Here is a 17626-nt window from a genome sequence, read left to right on the forward strand (position 1 = left end):
TATTTATAGCTTTAAACATGAAACCATTAGATATATAAAAAAAGGCTTTTTTAATAATCAGAGTAGGAAGAATAGTCAAAGAGATCACACTGAGCTTTTAATTGAATTGTTTCATCACTCAGTAATGGAAATCTCTTAAGTATGTATATAAGGCACTCATACCCCTGTGTCTTCTGGTACCAGTCAGCCTGGATCATGTTGGATGTCAGAATGATGACTCTGAAGCCCTCCTCATACCAGAGCAGCATCATCTTCCTGAAAATGAAAAACATTCTTCAGAACTGACGTTGTCTGGAGAAAATATTTGTACCTCAACAATCATCTAATTTCTTACATTATTAAATGTCTTATATTGCTGAACCGAAATACAGATGATTAATATCAGGAGCTTCTTTTTATCTGACACTTTTACACAGAAGCTACAATACTAACAAGTCATAAAGGCTAAAGATGGGCAGAACAAGGCAGACAGTGGTGGGTGAAAGGTTGGGTGTATGTGGGTGTGTGTAAGTGTATGTATGTAGAACCTAGTGGGGGTGGAAAACCTTTAAAACCTTACAACTGTATTATTTTAATTTCATCTAAAAAAAAAATGAGGTCTTTTTTAAATGTATTCCATGTTTGCATTTTTCCTTTTCTTCCCAATACAACCGTATCCAGTTCCCCAATTGTAAATTTCTCTGCTGTGGCAGAGCCCAACACTGATTCAGGAGAGCTGCAGACTATCACATGCTTCCTTGGGCAGGTGCAGTCGCCTACCACTTCTTTTCACCAGCCAGAGACTTGGTTGCATAGACAGCAATTTTATGTATAAATATTCAATCTCTGGTGCAGGCACCTCGACCAGCCATTACAGGCTCAATTGCAGCAGCCATCTGTTGACCACTCCCTCCCTCAGACACATTTTTGTCTATATAGGTGCCTGACTGGATGACCGCAAAGCTAAGATTAGAATTCGAGAGATCTCAGCAGTAGTTTGTTTGTTTATTGAAATTTTAACATCATGTTTTACACTTTGGTTACATTCATGACAGGAATGGTAGTTACTCATTACACAAGATTCATCAGTTCATAAGGTTACATCAAACACAGTCATGGACAATTCAGTATCTCCAATTCCGCCCCACCTGGGGATCGAACCCAGGACCTTCTTGCTGTGAGGCGACAGTGCTACCCACTTAGCCACCATGCCGCCCCTCAGCAGTAATGGGATAGAGCATTAGACCTCCGAGTCACCCAGGCGCACAATGTGTTAATCACATAACACACAATACACACAATAAAAATGCCTTTATAGCTTATAAGCAGATAATTTGTAAAAAATTATCTTACAAATTAAATAATAATGCTAGAACATAACAATAATAATTACCACATTTACACAACTATTTCTTTTCATGCCAATTTAATAAGAAATAATTAATAAGTTAAAATCCACTATTACACTAGACAATTTTGAGTCATCCTAATGCGTCTACATTAACTTTCCTGAAGATCCAACCATTGCAAAAAGTCTTTACTTAATAACTCTATTCAAAACAATGAAGCCCCTTGGTGACAGACAATGATCCCTTACTGTACAATTTTCTGCAGCTCAGAATAATTTTTCATGGTTTTTAGAACTAAACTGTGAATGCACATTTGAGTTTGGACATTATTAAAGCTCTGCGCCTACACACACGCTGGGAAGAATGACTGAAAAGCAGTTTGACCAAGAGTTGCATGTACGTGACTAGTCAAGACATGCGAGAAGGCGGAGGCTACAGAGAAGGGTCAAATCAATAGAACACTGCAAGGCACACAGTAACACCCTGGACAGGGCGCCAGTCCATTGCAGGGCAGACACAGACACACACATACACACACATTCACCTATAGGGCAATTCAGTGTCTCCAATTAACCTGACTGCATGTTTTTAGAATGTGGGAGGAAACCAGAGCTCCCGGAGGAAACCCGGATTACTCCGCCTGGGGATCGAACCCAGGACCTTCCTGCTGTGAGGCGCCAGAGCTACCCACCGAGCCACTGTGCCGCCCAGAACAATTCTTATTTTTAATATTAATAGCATTAATATCTAACCTGCCATTTACTTTAATTGCTTTGACACCTTTTGTAAATACTGGCAATACACCGCCCTATAAATTCCAGATCCCTTTTTAAGCTTAAAAATTTATATTTTGTTCATATTTAAAATATACAAAATCCGGAATGATACATGTACTGAAAGTATATTTAATAATGGAAACTAGCGGTCGAATGCTTGTCTCACTGCAGTGTTAATTACACTTTATTTTTGGCAAAACATTATTATTATTATTACCTTTAAAAATAAATCTCCTGTGCATCAGGAGATCACAGGTATAAATCACCCGAGAGCAGCTTCAGCAACCTGACGCAGGTGTGATCACAGCGTTAATGTTTTATTTAGTTCATTAAGGCCAGGCAGTAGACAGGGGGATAAAGCTGGCTACCTCCTACTCACTGCTCCTGAATAAAACATGATGACCCTTCCACATGATAAACTGGGAATGTAAAGCATTACTATCCAGTGCCGTCCATGCTTCAGATGTCATTAAAAATCACTAAAGTGTAAGGTACAGATGTATAGCTCAACCACAAATTGGAAGACAGAGGTTAAACACTCCTAAGAGGTGAATAATATGCTCCTCGTTGCAATCTATCAGGTGCTGTTATAATATGAAGCTGATTGCAGAAAAAAGAAGAAGGTTTTACAGGGTGCAACGCAATTCCAATCAAGTATAGAAATCTAATGACAAATCAAGGGTTTCGGTCAAGTGAGTGAGCACGTTTAAATAGCCGGTAGAGAGAAATACTCTAATATGTATTGACCAACCAAACATCACAACTGGACCTAGCTAGACCACAGTTGGTCCAGCACCACCCAGAAACCCAGCATGGGATGATGAGCAAAGTTTACCCAGAGAAACTTCGGACAGACAATGACCGCAAGAGAAGATCGGTTTCATTTTTGTTGTGCGCTACACTGCCCCTGTGCCACCCCTGAGTCGACCTCACTATCAATTTATGATAAAATATTTTAATTATAGTAAAAAACTCACTGCATGGCAGAACATAAGCAAACATCATTTCTTACAAGTAGATTCAGCACTTTTAGCTAACATGTAAATAAAAAAACAAAACAAAACAAATAAAAATCAACACCGGCCATGTAATCTCCACGGTCACTGGTAGTCAAATGGGCTGGACTGAAGAGCTCAGTATCTATCAAAGTCGCTCTATCATATACATGTACGACAGATTGCAGTTATGAATAGGCTAAACAGGGTCACACAAGCTCAAAAAGGTGCAATTTTTTTTATTTGTGTGAAATAACTCCTTTAACCTGGCCAGCACAGAGCACTGACCACTAAATCTGATCTAAAAGGTTTGGATTAGTTGAGAACACTAGTTTAATACAAAAGTTTGCATGCTCATGCTCTTGTGGCTAAAATGCAGTTAATCCTTATGGTTATATTTTAAAAAGAGAGACAAGAAAAGAGGAACCACCTGTATAGTAATACTGGTAGTTTCTGCGAGCTAAATTATTTTCATTTCTTGCATTGGGGAAAACATATCAAGAAGTTACCTGCCCGAATCAAGTACATGCCATATCTACATTCACAGTATTTAGCAGATGCTTTTATCCAAAGCGACTTACAATTGTAAGCAATTAGAGGTTAAGGGCCTTGCTCAGGAGGCCCAACAGGGGCAACTTGGTGGTTGTGGTGGGGCTTGAACTAGGTTAGTACCCTATCCACTGAAATACCACAGCCATCAAAAAGTGGAATATTAAGGTTTGTTCAGATATTTATCAGTTATTTTAAGTATTATGAACCTTTATTTACACGTATGGTATTTAGCAGATGCTTTTGTCTAAAGCAACTTATTAGGGTTAAGGGCCTTGCTCAACGGCCCAAGAGTAAAAACCTGGAAGTGGTTGGAATGAATCTAGCCCAGACTACTAGCAGATTACTTAAACATTGAGCTACCACTGCAAACCACATAGATATCATCCAAAAACAAACATAATAATTTATAGGGCAATGTAGATGGGGCACAGGGCCATGGTAGCTCTGCGGTAAAGGTACTGGATAATCAGAAGGTTGCCGGTTCAATCACCACCACCATAAAGTTGCCACTGTTGGGCCCCTGAACAAGAGCCTTAGTTCTCATTTGCTCAAACTGTATACAGTCATAATGTCAAAATTGTAGTTCACTTTAGATAAAAGTGTTTAAATGCCATAAATGTTAACTTGATGTATTTAAAAATTCCCTCACTGTAACGTTTGACTACAGTCAACACACATCTGAACATGACTGTTCTGTAAAGATGCTATAACCTTTATTTTATTTCTTTGAAAAGTAAAAATTAAAAGAGAAACTAAATTGTCAAGTAAAACTTACGTATGATGAGTCCCAAAAGCAATATCCAACTTGGCCTGTTAAAGAAAAAAAGTAAAAACTTTCTGATTCTGATGAAATTCAGATTAATAAAAAAAACTTACAACATTTTTAATGCAACAACAATTATTTTGTGTCCATCTGACATTTACAGTCATAACTGAAAAAGAGCGAAGAGCCAAGTAGATTATTCTACAGCCGTGTACAACCACCAAGTGGTGGAGAACATTATTACACTTTTAAAAATGCTGTGATGTTAAAATAATGCCAAAAATAATCGCATAAGTTTGCACATATTTGCATAACGAAACAATAACAGAACATTACCTGACAAAAACGAATGTGACTGTAGGGTTGAGCCTGTTGGATCAGTCGAGCCTTTGACTCCCGTTTCTCTCCATGAACAATTATTACAGGTTTATCCCTGAAACATACAGCAAGAGAACAGAAATAATTATCTGTGAAAAGTAATAAGCTAAAAGAGTCTTTTCTTATTGTATATTTACACTTATTAGGGCTTAAGAATTTTTTTCCTTTGGCTGCTCCCTGTATATAGCAGCTGCTACAGTGGATCTGGTCGACATATTTACATTTATGGCATTTAGCAGACGCTTTTATCCAAAGCGACTTACAGTACTGTGACAGTATATTGTCTAAGCAATTCAGGGTTAAGGACCTTGCTCAAGGGTCCAACAGTGGCAACCTGGCAGTGGTGGAGCTTGAATCAGCGACCTTTGGATTACTAGTCCAGTACCTTAACCACTAGGCTACAACATATCAGGCTTGGAACAGTTTTTATGCTGGATTCCATTCCCGACACAACTCTCCTATTTGTATTTGGGCTTGAAACCTGCACTGAGAGCAACTGACAAGTGCACCTCTCAATTGCTAGGCTAGATTGACGTTAGCCAATAACGTCCATGCAGATGCCTGACCGGTCAATAGCACCACTGAAATTTAAACCCTGGATCCCAGATCTCAGCTTAGTGTGCTAGCCTACTTTACCACTGCAACACCTGAGCTTATTAGGGCAGTACAATATATACTTAAATAATAATGCCAATAATTTTGCTTAATATACAGTACAAACCTCAATACCAGAAATGTTGGGACAGTAAATAAATCTTTAACCAGCAGAAAGTGGTTGTTTGTAAATTGGTTTGACCTGAATTAAAAATAAATCAGCATAAAACCCATTTTTAAAGTTTGACCCCATATACTTATGTGTGTTTGGGTTTTTTAGTAAATACAAATCTATTTAAGATAGATTGTATTCAGAATTTAATAAATGAGCGTGTTTATCACTGTTTTAGATCAACTATCTTTTTACCATGACACTACTTGTATTTTTCTTGCCATTTTATTTAGTTATGCAAGTCTTCAACTGCGCAATTGTCAAGCAGGTCATTTGGCCAAAGCTTTGCGATGGATTGGCACCATGACTAGAAAAAGTGGTTGATGAAAATTAAATTGCACTTAAACTTCTTCAATCAATAAAAAACATTTATACCTATTTATACTATAAAACCCTACAAATGTGTAAATATTAATATAAATGTCACAAATGCTCCTTATCTTAAACCAAATCGATTTGTCAAGGAATATTGAACTCTCCCCCAATACTGTATAATATATTCACACTTACCTGAACTCTGGTGGATACTGTTTCACCATCCATGGAATATCAAAGCAGTAGTTAAACTGTGACAACAAAGCCAGCACAAAAATCAATGTGTGCCTCTAACAGGGAATTAATGAAACAGACAGCAAACAGTGTTTGGATTGGCTTTAAGTTGGTTCTGTAGAACTGATCTGCCCTGGTTTGTTAGCATGGATTCTGATTATATGTTCACTTCATCATCACAGTTTATTAAGTGTTGAGCCTGTTTTAACCATCTACTGTTCCTGCCACGTTGCTTTATATTTATTTATTTATTTGGGTTTTAACACCATATTTAACACGTGTCATTTCATGGCAAACAATAGGTATAATGTTTCTGTCTGTTTATTTTATCTTGTCTTTATATTTTAGTCTATTTTATATTTTCATTTTTATGGCTGCAAGGCAGCTTAAAACTGTTCCTGTGTTGTCTTGTATAAGAGTTTATTTTATGGTTTCAGGCATGTGTACTTGTTCACTTTCCTTGGTGTATTTGGGACATTCTATTAAAATGTGTTTTATTGTAACAGTTGTTTGGCAGATATTACAGGTTGGTGGCCTTGGTTTTTAACAACATGATAGTATAATTAATTATACAATTACTGTCAGATTTACACTTTATATGTTATAGGTTTTTTTCTCTCATTATTCATTTTCCGGTTGGCCACCAAACTTCAGTAAACAACAAATTTCATTTATCTGATCAATGTGACAATTTTCTTGATCAAGTGGCAAGACACTCACATATTTACTTACTCACACCCATGGGCATTTTAGAACAGCCAATTCCCCTTCCGCATATGTCTAAAAGCAAACCGATGCAGACACAGGAAGAGCATGATGCCATTTTACAGACAGTAACCTGAGGCGGGTATCAAACCTTTAAGTCTTCAGGACACAAGCTGCTATAGGCAGCTCTTTAAAAGCTGCAGCATTAAGCTAAAATTAATATGATTTTTTAATTATCCTACTGTATTTCGTTTTGATAACATAAACAAGCTGGTATTACCTGTAATATGTCATAAAGATCTATGGTTTTAGATATGTTTTGCTTTTAGAAACCAAGCCAGATTTCTTTTAAGAACCGGGTAAGTCATTGTTACAGATATTTGTCTAGTAGTCACTTTATTTCACTTTAACTCTTGATGCTGCTGCAGTGTTATAAGCCCCTCACACACTATAGTCTGGTCTATATAGTAACTTACCTGGACTGATTCCTTCAGTGTGCCAAACATTGGGGAAAGGATTTCTAATTTGGAAAAAAATGATAAAAGAAATGAATACAAAGTAAAAAATACACATTAGTCTATGTATGTATGTTCAAATGTATAGAAAAAAAACCTTGATAATAATTTAAAATCTGGCATATATTATTGTTTTCATTACCTCTGATGTGCAAAGCTCCAGTGTTGAACTTCTTTTCTATTCCACTGACTTTATTTAAATAAAAGCGATACGTGTCATTCATTGCAGATAAATTCGCTTCAAAGAAGTCACTGGGTTCCTCTTTATAATAAGAAGCACCGTGTGGGCTGGGTGGTCGACTTTTCTCCAGCTTCTTTTTAGGAGGACTTGGGCGCGATTGTTTAGGTTTGATTTGGGGAGCTGAGGAAGGAGCTTCATCATCACTGCTTGAGAGGTTCCAGCCTCCCTCATCTGTTTCCCTTTTTCTTTTCACTGCTGGAGACGGACTGTTTTCATATTTCACAGGATTACTCTGATTTAGGTGCGTGGCTTGTCTGGCCTCAGAACCCATTGAGGGTGCTGACAGTGTTTCAGTCTTAATTAATGGCTCAGACTTCATCTTGTTTTCTCTGCTGGGCTCAGGGCTGGGCTTTGGTTTTAGGACTGTATTTGCTGTACTGGATTTAAACACTGGATCAGGTTTTACAACTGGATTCTTTATATCTTTTGGGGGTGTTGGTGGTACAATGTCATCATCATCATCGCTGTCAGACAGAGTCCACTTGCCATGTTGACTTTCCTGGGACATTCTGTTCTACAGGGAAAACAAGAATATTAGTCAGTCAACAACTTAAAACTGTTAGGCAAGCCTAGTGGTTGAGGTACTAGACTAGTAATCAGAAGGTCGCTGGACAGTGGATGCAAAGCAGTAATACACTGGACAGGGGGTCAATCCTTTTGAAGCACTTCCCACCATTTAGACATAGCCAATCATGTCAGTGTAGAAGACCAGCCTGGCTGGTAGCACTGCAGAGATTTGTACACAGATCTCAGCAGTGGTGGGCTTGCATAATAGACCTCTACACCATCCAAGCACCTTTGGGACACGATCCCAAGAATGCAACCCTTTACATTTCTCTTTCATGTGAATATAAACAATTACTTTAACTGTAGACACAAGGTAAGAGTAATTAATAAACTGGTAGAGTTAATTAGTTTAATCTAATGACGCATCAGAGCTTTAAAGAAAAAAGGAATTTTTTTTTTCTTCAACCCAAACGTAAGTAAAAAGCCAAAAGTATTTATTTATTTTTTTAGGATTTTAAGATCATGTTTTTCACACTTTGGTTACAATTATGACAGGACAGGTAGTTACAAGATTCATCAGTTCAAGTCTTTAATGATGAACACAGTCATGGACAATTTTGTATCTCCAGTACAAAATTGCACGTCTTTGGACTGTGGGAGGAAACCCACACAGACACAGGGAGAACATGCAAACTCCACACAGAAAGGACCTGGACCGCTCAACCAGGGAATCAAACCCAGGACCTTCTTGCTGTGTATAAATCTAGTAGGAAAATGATTCATAATTTATTAGTGAACATGCTGTCTGTGGAATATATGTAAGTTCTTTCCCTTCTCGATACAGACACATTGACGTAACTGGTGTAATCTTAATCTACACTGTATCTACACTGATGAACTGGTCTGATCTTAATCTACACTGTATCTACACTGATGAACTGGTCTGATCTTAATCTACACTGTATCTACACTGATGAACTGGTCTGATCTTAATCTACACTGTATCTACACTGATGAACTGGTCTGATCTTAATCTACACTGTATCTACACTGATGAACTGGTCTGATCTTAATCTACACTGTATCTACACTGATGAACTGGTCTGATCTTAATCTACACTGTATCTACACTGATGAACTGGTCTGATCTTAATCAGACTCTATATCTACACTGATGAACTGGTCTGATCTTAATCTACACTGTATCTACACTGATGAACTGGTCTGATCTTAATCTACACTGTATCTACACTGATGAACTGGTCTGATCTTAATCTACACTGTATCTACACTGATGAACTGGTCTGATCTTAATCTACACTGTATCTACACTGATGAACTGGTCTGATCTTAATCTACACTGTATCTACACTGATGAACTGGTCTGAGCTTAATCTACACTGTATCTACACTGATGAACTGGTCTGATCTTAATCTACACTGTATCTACACTGATGAACTGGTCTGATCTTAATCTACACTGTATCTACACTGATGAACTGGTCTATCTAAAGCGACTTAGAACTGTGATTTACATTTTCAGCATTTAGTAGACGCTTTTATCCAAAGCGACTTACAGTTATGACTGAACAAAATTTTTGCCCTATCACTGTGATTGAATACAATGCAAGCAAATGAGGGTTAAGGGCCTTGCTCAGGGGTCCAACCGTTGCAACGTGGTAGTGGAGCTTAAACAAGTGATCTTCTGATTAATTGTCCAGTACCTTAACACTCAACTTTTCTGTTTTTTTCTTCATAAATGAATTTAGGAGAGCAAGATTTAAAAAAATTATGCATTATGCATTCAAGGGCAGTTTACATCCTAGCTGTAAAGGTACTGGACTAGTAAGTAGAAGGTTGCTGGTTCAAACCCCTCCACTGCCAGGTTACCACTGTTGGGCCCTTGAGCAAGGCCCTGAACCCTCAGTTGCTTAGACTGTATACTGTAAGTCCTTTTGAATAAAAGCATCTGCTAAATGCTGACAATGTACATGTGAATTTCTACCCAAAGCTCTTACAGCTATTTTTATCAAAGCAGATGAACTTTTATCTACTGTTATGTGTTTATGCAATTTATTTCAAAGCTCTAGCAAAGCTCTAGTTTTACTATCAGCCCGTAATATATGTTAATAAATCAAGTTAAAATCAGAAGTGCTTAAATAATTCTACTGTTATAAATTAAAATGTTAATAATTAAGAATTCATGAGCTGTTTTGTTTAGAAATTATTTATAAAACGACTGACTTACTGTGATGGGAGCTGAGATGTCCCAGATATTCTGCAGATTAAATGTGTGTATAATAAATAGACGACATTAAAATAAAACAAAACACCAAAGTGAGAGTGACTGTAGATTAAATATCTAATATAAATATGTATATAAAATTATAAGTGAATCAGGTCAGTCTGAGCAGAACTGAACGTTGTTTGTTTTTGAGCTCGGTGCACGTTGTGCAAACTTTGTGCGACTCTGCAGCAACACAGAGAGTGCAGATTTCAAAATAAAAGTCCGTTTTAGCCTAACGGACAAAGAGGCTGTGTTTTTTCCTAAACGCCTCATTCTGACATTCTGATTAGGGTCGCAGTGGGCCCGGAGGCATCCGTAAACAATGATCTTAAGGCATGAATACAGAGTATATAGGGTAACTTTAAACATTTTAGCAGAGCAAGATTTTAAAGTCTTTATTAGTTTAATGATAGAATAGAAGAATATTTTGTTATTCTGTTAATATTTTGTTAATATTTGTTAAGAGAACAAGGGTTCTTCAAAAAGTTTATGCATTTAAAAATCTCTATTAAGAATTTCAAAACCAGGCCGCTCAGGTGGCGCAGCGGTAAAAAACACACGCTGGAACCAGAGCTGGGATCTCGAATACAGCATATCGAATCTCAGCTCTGTCTGCCAGCTAAGGACGAGCGGCCACATGAACAACGATTGGCCTGTTGTTCAGATATGGGTGGGAATAAACCAGATAGGGTCTCTCTCTCTCTCATAACTAATGCAATTACGACCTCTGATTGATGGCGCCTGCACAGAGATGAGAAAAGAGTGCTGTCAGGGTGTGTCTCTCCGTACACAACGCTGAGCTGCACTGCACTCGTCAAAGTGCAGGTAATAAGATGCATACTGCTGCTGCCCACGTGACAGAGGGGGCGTGGGTTAGCTTCGTTCTCCTCAATCGGAGCAGGGATCGACATTGTTGGAGAGGAAGCATGACGCAATCGGGCAATTGGACGCGCTAAACAATAAAAAATTAATTAAAAAATGTATTTAAAAAAAAATGTAAAAACCAAATGACATCACTGTTCTACACAGTCACCTTCCTTTGTGATGCATATTTCCAAGCATCGTACCATTTTAATGCCATCAGCAAAAATGTTTTTGGTTGACCCCGTAGCCACTGATGCAGCACTGCTTTCACATCATCATCACATGAAAATCTTCTTCCCCTTAAAGCTTCTTTGAGCTAGTCAGCTTGACCTAAAGTTGGGACACAACAGGAATAAACCAATAACCACCCTTCCTTTGTTTCCTTTTATCCAGACATTCAAGTGTTCAATATGGAATTTTGGAACCACAGAGAGACATTTAAAGTTGTTTCTATCATTTCATTTGATCCAGAAATTATTTTCAAGGATTTTTTTTGGAAGTCTCTGGGCTAATCTACTAGAGCTAACCTTGCCACATGGCATTCAAATGGCAGTTGAAAAATAATGAAACTTTTTCGACAGCTGCACAGTAGCACACAGAGTGAATACCACACAACAACACAGGACAGGTCCATGTGGGTTTATCTGGGTATTCTGGTTTCCTCCCACCTGCCACAAAATGACCTGACTGCTCTTACTTGGAACAACGTCTGTGTTGGCTTGGCACCCAGATCAGGGTTTATTCCTGACTTGCACCAAGTATTTCCACGTACCACTTGGCTCACCAGAGCACTGAGGAAATTAATTGATAGATAGATAGATAGATAGATAGATAGATAGATAGATAGATAGATAGATAGATAGATAGATAGATAGACAGACAGACAGACAGACAGACAGACAGACAGACAGACAGACAGACAGATAGATAGATAGATAGATAGATAGATCACTTTATAAATCCCAAAGGGAAATTCAAGCAGTACTGCAGCTCAAGGTACGTTAGAAAAAAAAAGTAGTTATCACTGTACAATACTTGTAAGTAATAAATATAATAAAGATATGTAATATGTGAAATAATAGACAGTTATAAAAGTGCCCTGTGCAGTAAATATTTACAGATGTGCAATGTAGGTTTCAAAAACAGAGGGACACATCATGCTTCAGGTGTCCTGATAGTCCTGGTAGTGACTCAGTGGGCTATGATGTCCTGACACAGAGATTACATTTACATTTTCAGCATCTAGCAGACGCTCTTATCCAGAGCGACTTACAGAAGTGCTTCCAAAGTGAACATTTCATTTCTCAAGTTTAGGTAAACAACAGTCGAAGAACACAAATCTGCTAAAACCTGTTAGAACCAAAGTGTTTTTTTTTGTTTTTTTGGAAATGGAAAAGGATGGAACAAGATGTTAGTAAATAAGTACAAGTCAGTTTAAGTGCTTAGTAAAGAGGTGGGTTTTTAATCGCTTTTTAGATTAGATTAGTAAAAATAAATAAGGCGGCACGGTGGCTCAGTGGGTAGCACTGTCGGCTCACAGCAAGTAGGTCCTGGGCTAGTTCCCCAAGTGGGGAAGTCTGGGTCCTTTCTGTGTGGAGTTTGCATGTTCTCCCCATGTCTGTGTGGGTTTCCTCTGGGAGCTCCAGTTTCCCCCCCACAGTCCAAAGACATGCAAGTGAGGTGAATTGGAGATACAAAATTGTTCATGGCTGTGTTTGACATTAAACTTGTGAACTGATGAATCTTGTGTAACCAGTAACTACCTGCTGTCATGAAAGTAATCAGTGTAAAACATGATGTTAAAATCCTAATAAATAAATAAATGTTAATATTTTAATGTATAATAACTAGCTTTGGTGTTTATATTGCTGTTTTGTGACATTTATTCTGATTTATTCGATTTAAAAAACGTATTTTTCTAACTCATTTGCAGCCACCTACCCACCTCCAAGAGAAACTGACTTTGGAAGAATCCCAAATGGCTCTCTCAATTATATATAGTGCACTGCATAATCAAGATCATGCAGCTATTGGATGTTATTTCATACCCTATATAGTGCACGTATGTAGGGCACATTAGGTTATTTTGGACTCATCCATTGTGGTGAAAGTTGTAAAAGCCTATCATGTGAACCTGCGGTTACCATGTCAACTGTTTAAAACAGGAGTCGGTTAGAAATGGCGTTTCGGAGCGGATCTGTGTATTATAAGAGTAATAGAGAAATGACAGACGGTGACAGAAAGAAGTTTGTTTCGGTAAGAGCGTAGAATTGTAGCTGATTAAAGACATTTTAGTTTCTCTGAATTGTTTAGACCCAGTGTAATTCAAGTTAATGATACGAGCTAACCGCACTTAATGTTTCCACCTAAGCTCAACTCTTTTAACTCGACTCTTTTAACTCGACTCTTTAAACAGAAGTAAACATTCGATATTGTAACTGCCACGAACCATTAATGTGGGTTAACGTTGATGAGTTATACGTGTCCATACTATTATAGAACAACTGTTTAAAGTTATTGTTAATTTAGCCAGCTAAGTATCAGTTAGGAGTCTATTTCTGATGAGTCGATACTCAGATTCTCGAGTCACTCGATTATGGCTTTACAAGAAATAGTCGACTACAGGTAACCTGAAAACACCGAAGGTCTGGTGATATTTGGCATTATTTTTTAACTATTGGGATTGGAATTTCTACCGATAAAAGTACTTATTGTGTGATACCAGTCCCAAACGATTTTTAAAGAAGAATAAATTGTAAATATGTCTAATAACAAGTGCTTAACACAGTTTGAATCCTCAAAGGAGTCGATACTTCAATTGCAGGCATTGTAAAGTCAGAGTCGGCTCGTAAGCTTTGGTGTCGCTTTCTCGCAGTGATTCGGCTCTATTATTTACATTTACATTTTCAGCATTTAGCAGACGCCTTTATCCACAGCGACTTACATTTCAGTTACATTATACAGTCTGAGCAATTGAGGGTTAATGGTCTTGCTCAAGGACCCAACAGCTGCAACCTGGCAGTGGTGGGGCTTGAACCAGCAACCTTTGGATTAGTAGTCCTTTACCTTAACCACTAGGCTACAGCTTGCTTGTTTAGTGCTATTTAGTGCAGTCAAATTGATTCTTTGCCAATTTCTTTTAACCGATACCCAGTCTTCATTAGTCGATTAGTCAGTAACAGATAAGCTCAGAGCGATCCATCAAAGTGTAAAGCTCTTGCACATAGAACTATTTATTTATTTATTACACAATAAAGCTACAAAATGGAAAATTCAAGTGGTACAGCGGTTTGTTAGCAGAATCTTAGCGGTGCTATCGGCCAGCCAGGCGTCTGCATAGACATGATCGGCTATGTTTGGGGGATGTAACCCTGTGAAGGATTGAAATCCTGTCAAGGGTATGACTGCCTTGCACCCAGTGTTTCCTGGTGGAAGTGGCCCTGACCAGAATGAGGAGGTTAATAAAAATTAATTGGGAAAAAATAATATATATGAATTTAGGAATTCCTTTAAAAAGTTTCAATATTATCTTTAAAGTTGTCCCCATTTACATTTTCGGCATTTATTTAAAACAACTTACAATACTATGACGGTATACAGTTTGAGAAATTGAGGCCTAAGGGCTTTGCTCAATGGTCCAACAGTGGCAACCTAGCAGTAGTGGGGCTTGAACCAGTGACCTTTCAAATACTAGGCATGAACTTTAACCTCTAGGCTACAGAAGGACAGCATGCACACCGAGAGTCAAAATTTGGCAAGAAAGAAAGAGCTCTTCAAGTCTGCTCTTTATACAACTTAAGCATCAGCTGTTGGAAATGACATGAATATGAATAATGAACATTAACCAACAGCATTCAGCAAACAAATACTTCTTGGTCAGTTATAGGTTAACTGTTATTGGTTAATCTAGGGTTACTTCCAACTTTTCCAAGCGTAATTGTCTTTTCTAATGAATAAGTTTTTCCTCATAGTGTGTATGGTATTAAAATTTGGGATTGGAAACATAGGCACAATTCTCTGCCATTGTATGTAATTTCTGAGTGACCTCAGTCCAGCCAGAATCCTCCTTATATGGATGAGTATTTTTGTAGAAATACAATGTTAACAGGATAAATTAAGCACATGCTTGTGGGTAAAAGCAGCTAATAATAGTCATATCCACTTGTGTTTCAGATTAAGCTTGTTGAGGTGGCTTCTGTGCCTTTTAAATACAAACTGAAATCATGTTTAGTCTCTATATTTGTGTCCATACTATTATATAACGATCATAATAGATTTTTTAGAGTAATTGTCTAGTTTGTGAGCTTGGAGTTGGGAGTCGATTCCAAATGACTCGATACTACCTAAGAGTTGTTGTCTTCCGCCTTGGAACCGATTCCACTGATTCACAACAGTGTGTTTGAATCTGAGTTAGAGTCGACATGATCATCGCTTGAAATAAACATTCATTCGACCTTTGTAATACATTTGTGCTTTGAACGTTCATTCTTAAAAACATTTTGGAACAGTGTACATTACAAACAGAAGAATGAAACGGAGCTCAGTAATAACCGTGTGGAAGTAGGTAATGTTGAGTCGGTAGCTCATCATCTGAAAGGGTTTTATTAACGAAACAGCGACACAAATGTGTTTTGTGTTGAATATCTATTCAATCTGAACATGGAATGTTTAAAGAAACACTAATACTGTCCAAAAATGGTTCCGCCCGAACAGGGACTTGAACCCTGGACCCTCAGATTAAAAGTCTGATGCTCTACCGACTGAGCTATCCGGGCTCTGAGTGCAGGCGAGCCATCTATACATGTATGCTATTGATCAGCTGAGAACAGTATAAAACAAATCACATTAATCGCATTTAATAAATCACTTAATCAAGAATTAAGTTTCTCTAGACGGGTTATTTACATTGAATCTATTTCTCTTTGCTCTTGTAGTAACAGTAACTTGTGTTTCAATTACAATACAACGCTTAGACATGCTGGACTGATCAGCAATTTTATGTAGGAGTGGGTAATATGCAAACTAACTGCAAAAACTGTACCAGTAATTGTTTATTTTTTTTTAATTATATTGTATATTTAGTTTATTAGTGTGCATGTGCATGCATACAAGTACTGTATTGTATCACCGCACTACTACAACCTCAAATAAGACAAAAGTTGGGACAGTATAGAAAATGCAAATAAAAAGTAAAAAAGGTGAAAATGCAGTGTTTTATATTTTAAGCATATTCTTGTGATTTTGTTTTACCTTTTACAAAATGTTCTAACATTTGTTGGAATAGGGTTTTATTAATACATGCCAGTTTTGTGATAGATGGATTAGATAGATAGATAGATAGATAGATAGACAGATAGACAGATAGACAGATAGATAGATAGATAGATAGATAGACAGATAGACAGATAGATAGATAGATAGACAGACAGATAGACAGATAGACAGATAGATAGATAGACAGATAGATAGATAGATAGATAGATAGATAGATAGATAGATAGATAGACAGATAGATAGATAGATAGACAGATAGATAGATAGATAGACAGATAGACAGATAGACAGATAGATAGACAGATAGACAGATAGACAGATAGACAGATAGACAGATAGATAGACAGATAGATAGACAGATAGACAGATAGACAGATAGATAGATAGATAGACAGATAGATAGATAGATAGACAGATAGACAGATAGACAGATAGACAGATAGACAGACAGATAGACAGATAGACAGATAGATAGATAGATAGATAGACAGATAGACAGATAGATAGACAGATAGACAGATAGACAGATAGATAGATAGATAGACAGATAGATAGATAGATAGATAGATAGATAGATAGACAGATAGATAGATAGATAGACAGATAGATAGACAGATAGACAGATAGACAGATAGACAGATAGATAGACAGATAGACAGATAGACAGATAGATAGACAGATAGACAGATAGACAGATAGATAGACAGATAGATAGATAGATAGACAGATAGACAGACAGATAGACAGATAGACAGATAGACAGATAGATAGACAGATAGATAGATAGACAGATAGACAGATAGACAGATAGATAGACAGATAGATAGATAGACAGATAGATAGACAGATAGACAGATAGATAGATAGATAGACAGATAGATAGATAGATAGATAGATACTTTATTGATCCCAAAGGAAATTAAGGTCCCAGTAGCATTACACATCAAATACACACTATCAAAATTCGACAATATAAATAAATAAAAAAAACCCCAGCACAAACATAACCAAGATTAAAAGACCTGAGTTTTACATAAAATGAATAACATATATTGAATAACTACAGAGCCGTTATTAATGATGAGGATGGATTGAGTGTAAATAAACAAATGGAATGGAATTAAAA

At 37.2% G+C, this 17626-nt stretch overlaps 2 protein-coding genes and 1 non-coding gene across 5 annotated transcripts in view; 1 reads left to right on the forward strand and 2 right to left on the reverse strand.

Annotated features, from left to right (window-relative positions):
* Positions 1-11446, reverse strand: part of tdp1 (tyrosyl-DNA phosphodiesterase 1) — a 58561-nt gene extending 47115 nt beyond the window's left edge. Inside the window, exons 1-7 of one of the 3 annotated variants that reach the window (XM_063007024.1) lie at positions 11430-11446; positions 7470-8082; positions 7289-7332; positions 6069-6124; positions 4751-4847; positions 4427-4461; positions 163-255 (exon numbers count right to left, since the gene is read on the reverse strand). In XM_063007024.1, the coding sequence (XP_062863094.1) occupies positions 163-255; positions 4427-4461; positions 4751-4847; positions 6069-6124; positions 7289-7332; positions 7470-8082; positions 11430-11432 (941 nt within the window). In that variant the 5' untranslated portion in view covers positions 11433-11446. Of the gene's footprint in view, positions 1-162; positions 256-4426; positions 4462-4750; positions 4848-6068; positions 6125-7288; positions 7333-7469; positions 8083-10323; positions 10498-11429 lie in introns of those variants that run through there. The other 2 variants (XM_063007025.1, XM_063007026.1) reach the window with 2 other exon arrangements.
* Positions 11447-13393: 1947 nt separating this feature from the next.
* efcab11 (EF-hand calcium binding domain 11) overlaps positions 13394-17626 on the forward strand; it is a 154078-nt gene continuing 149845 nt past the window's right edge. Inside the window, exon 1 of the mRNA XM_063007266.1 lies at positions 13394-13482. Coding sequence (XP_062863336.1) covers positions 13405-13482 — 78 coding nt within the window. The 5' untranslated portion in view covers positions 13394-13404. The remainder of the gene's footprint in view (positions 13483-17626) is intronic.
* Positions 15929-16001, reverse strand: trnak-uuu (transfer RNA lysine (anticodon UUU)). The gene has a single exon. It is a non-coding gene; the product is annotated as a tRNA-Lys (tRNA).

The sequence above is a fragment of the Trichomycterus rosablanca genome, chromosome 13 (genome assembly GCF_030014385.1).
Source record: "Trichomycterus rosablanca isolate fTriRos1 chromosome 13, fTriRos1.hap1, whole genome shotgun sequence".
NCBI classification, from domain to species: Eukaryota; Metazoa; Chordata; class Actinopteri; order Siluriformes; family Trichomycteridae; genus Trichomycterus; species Trichomycterus rosablanca.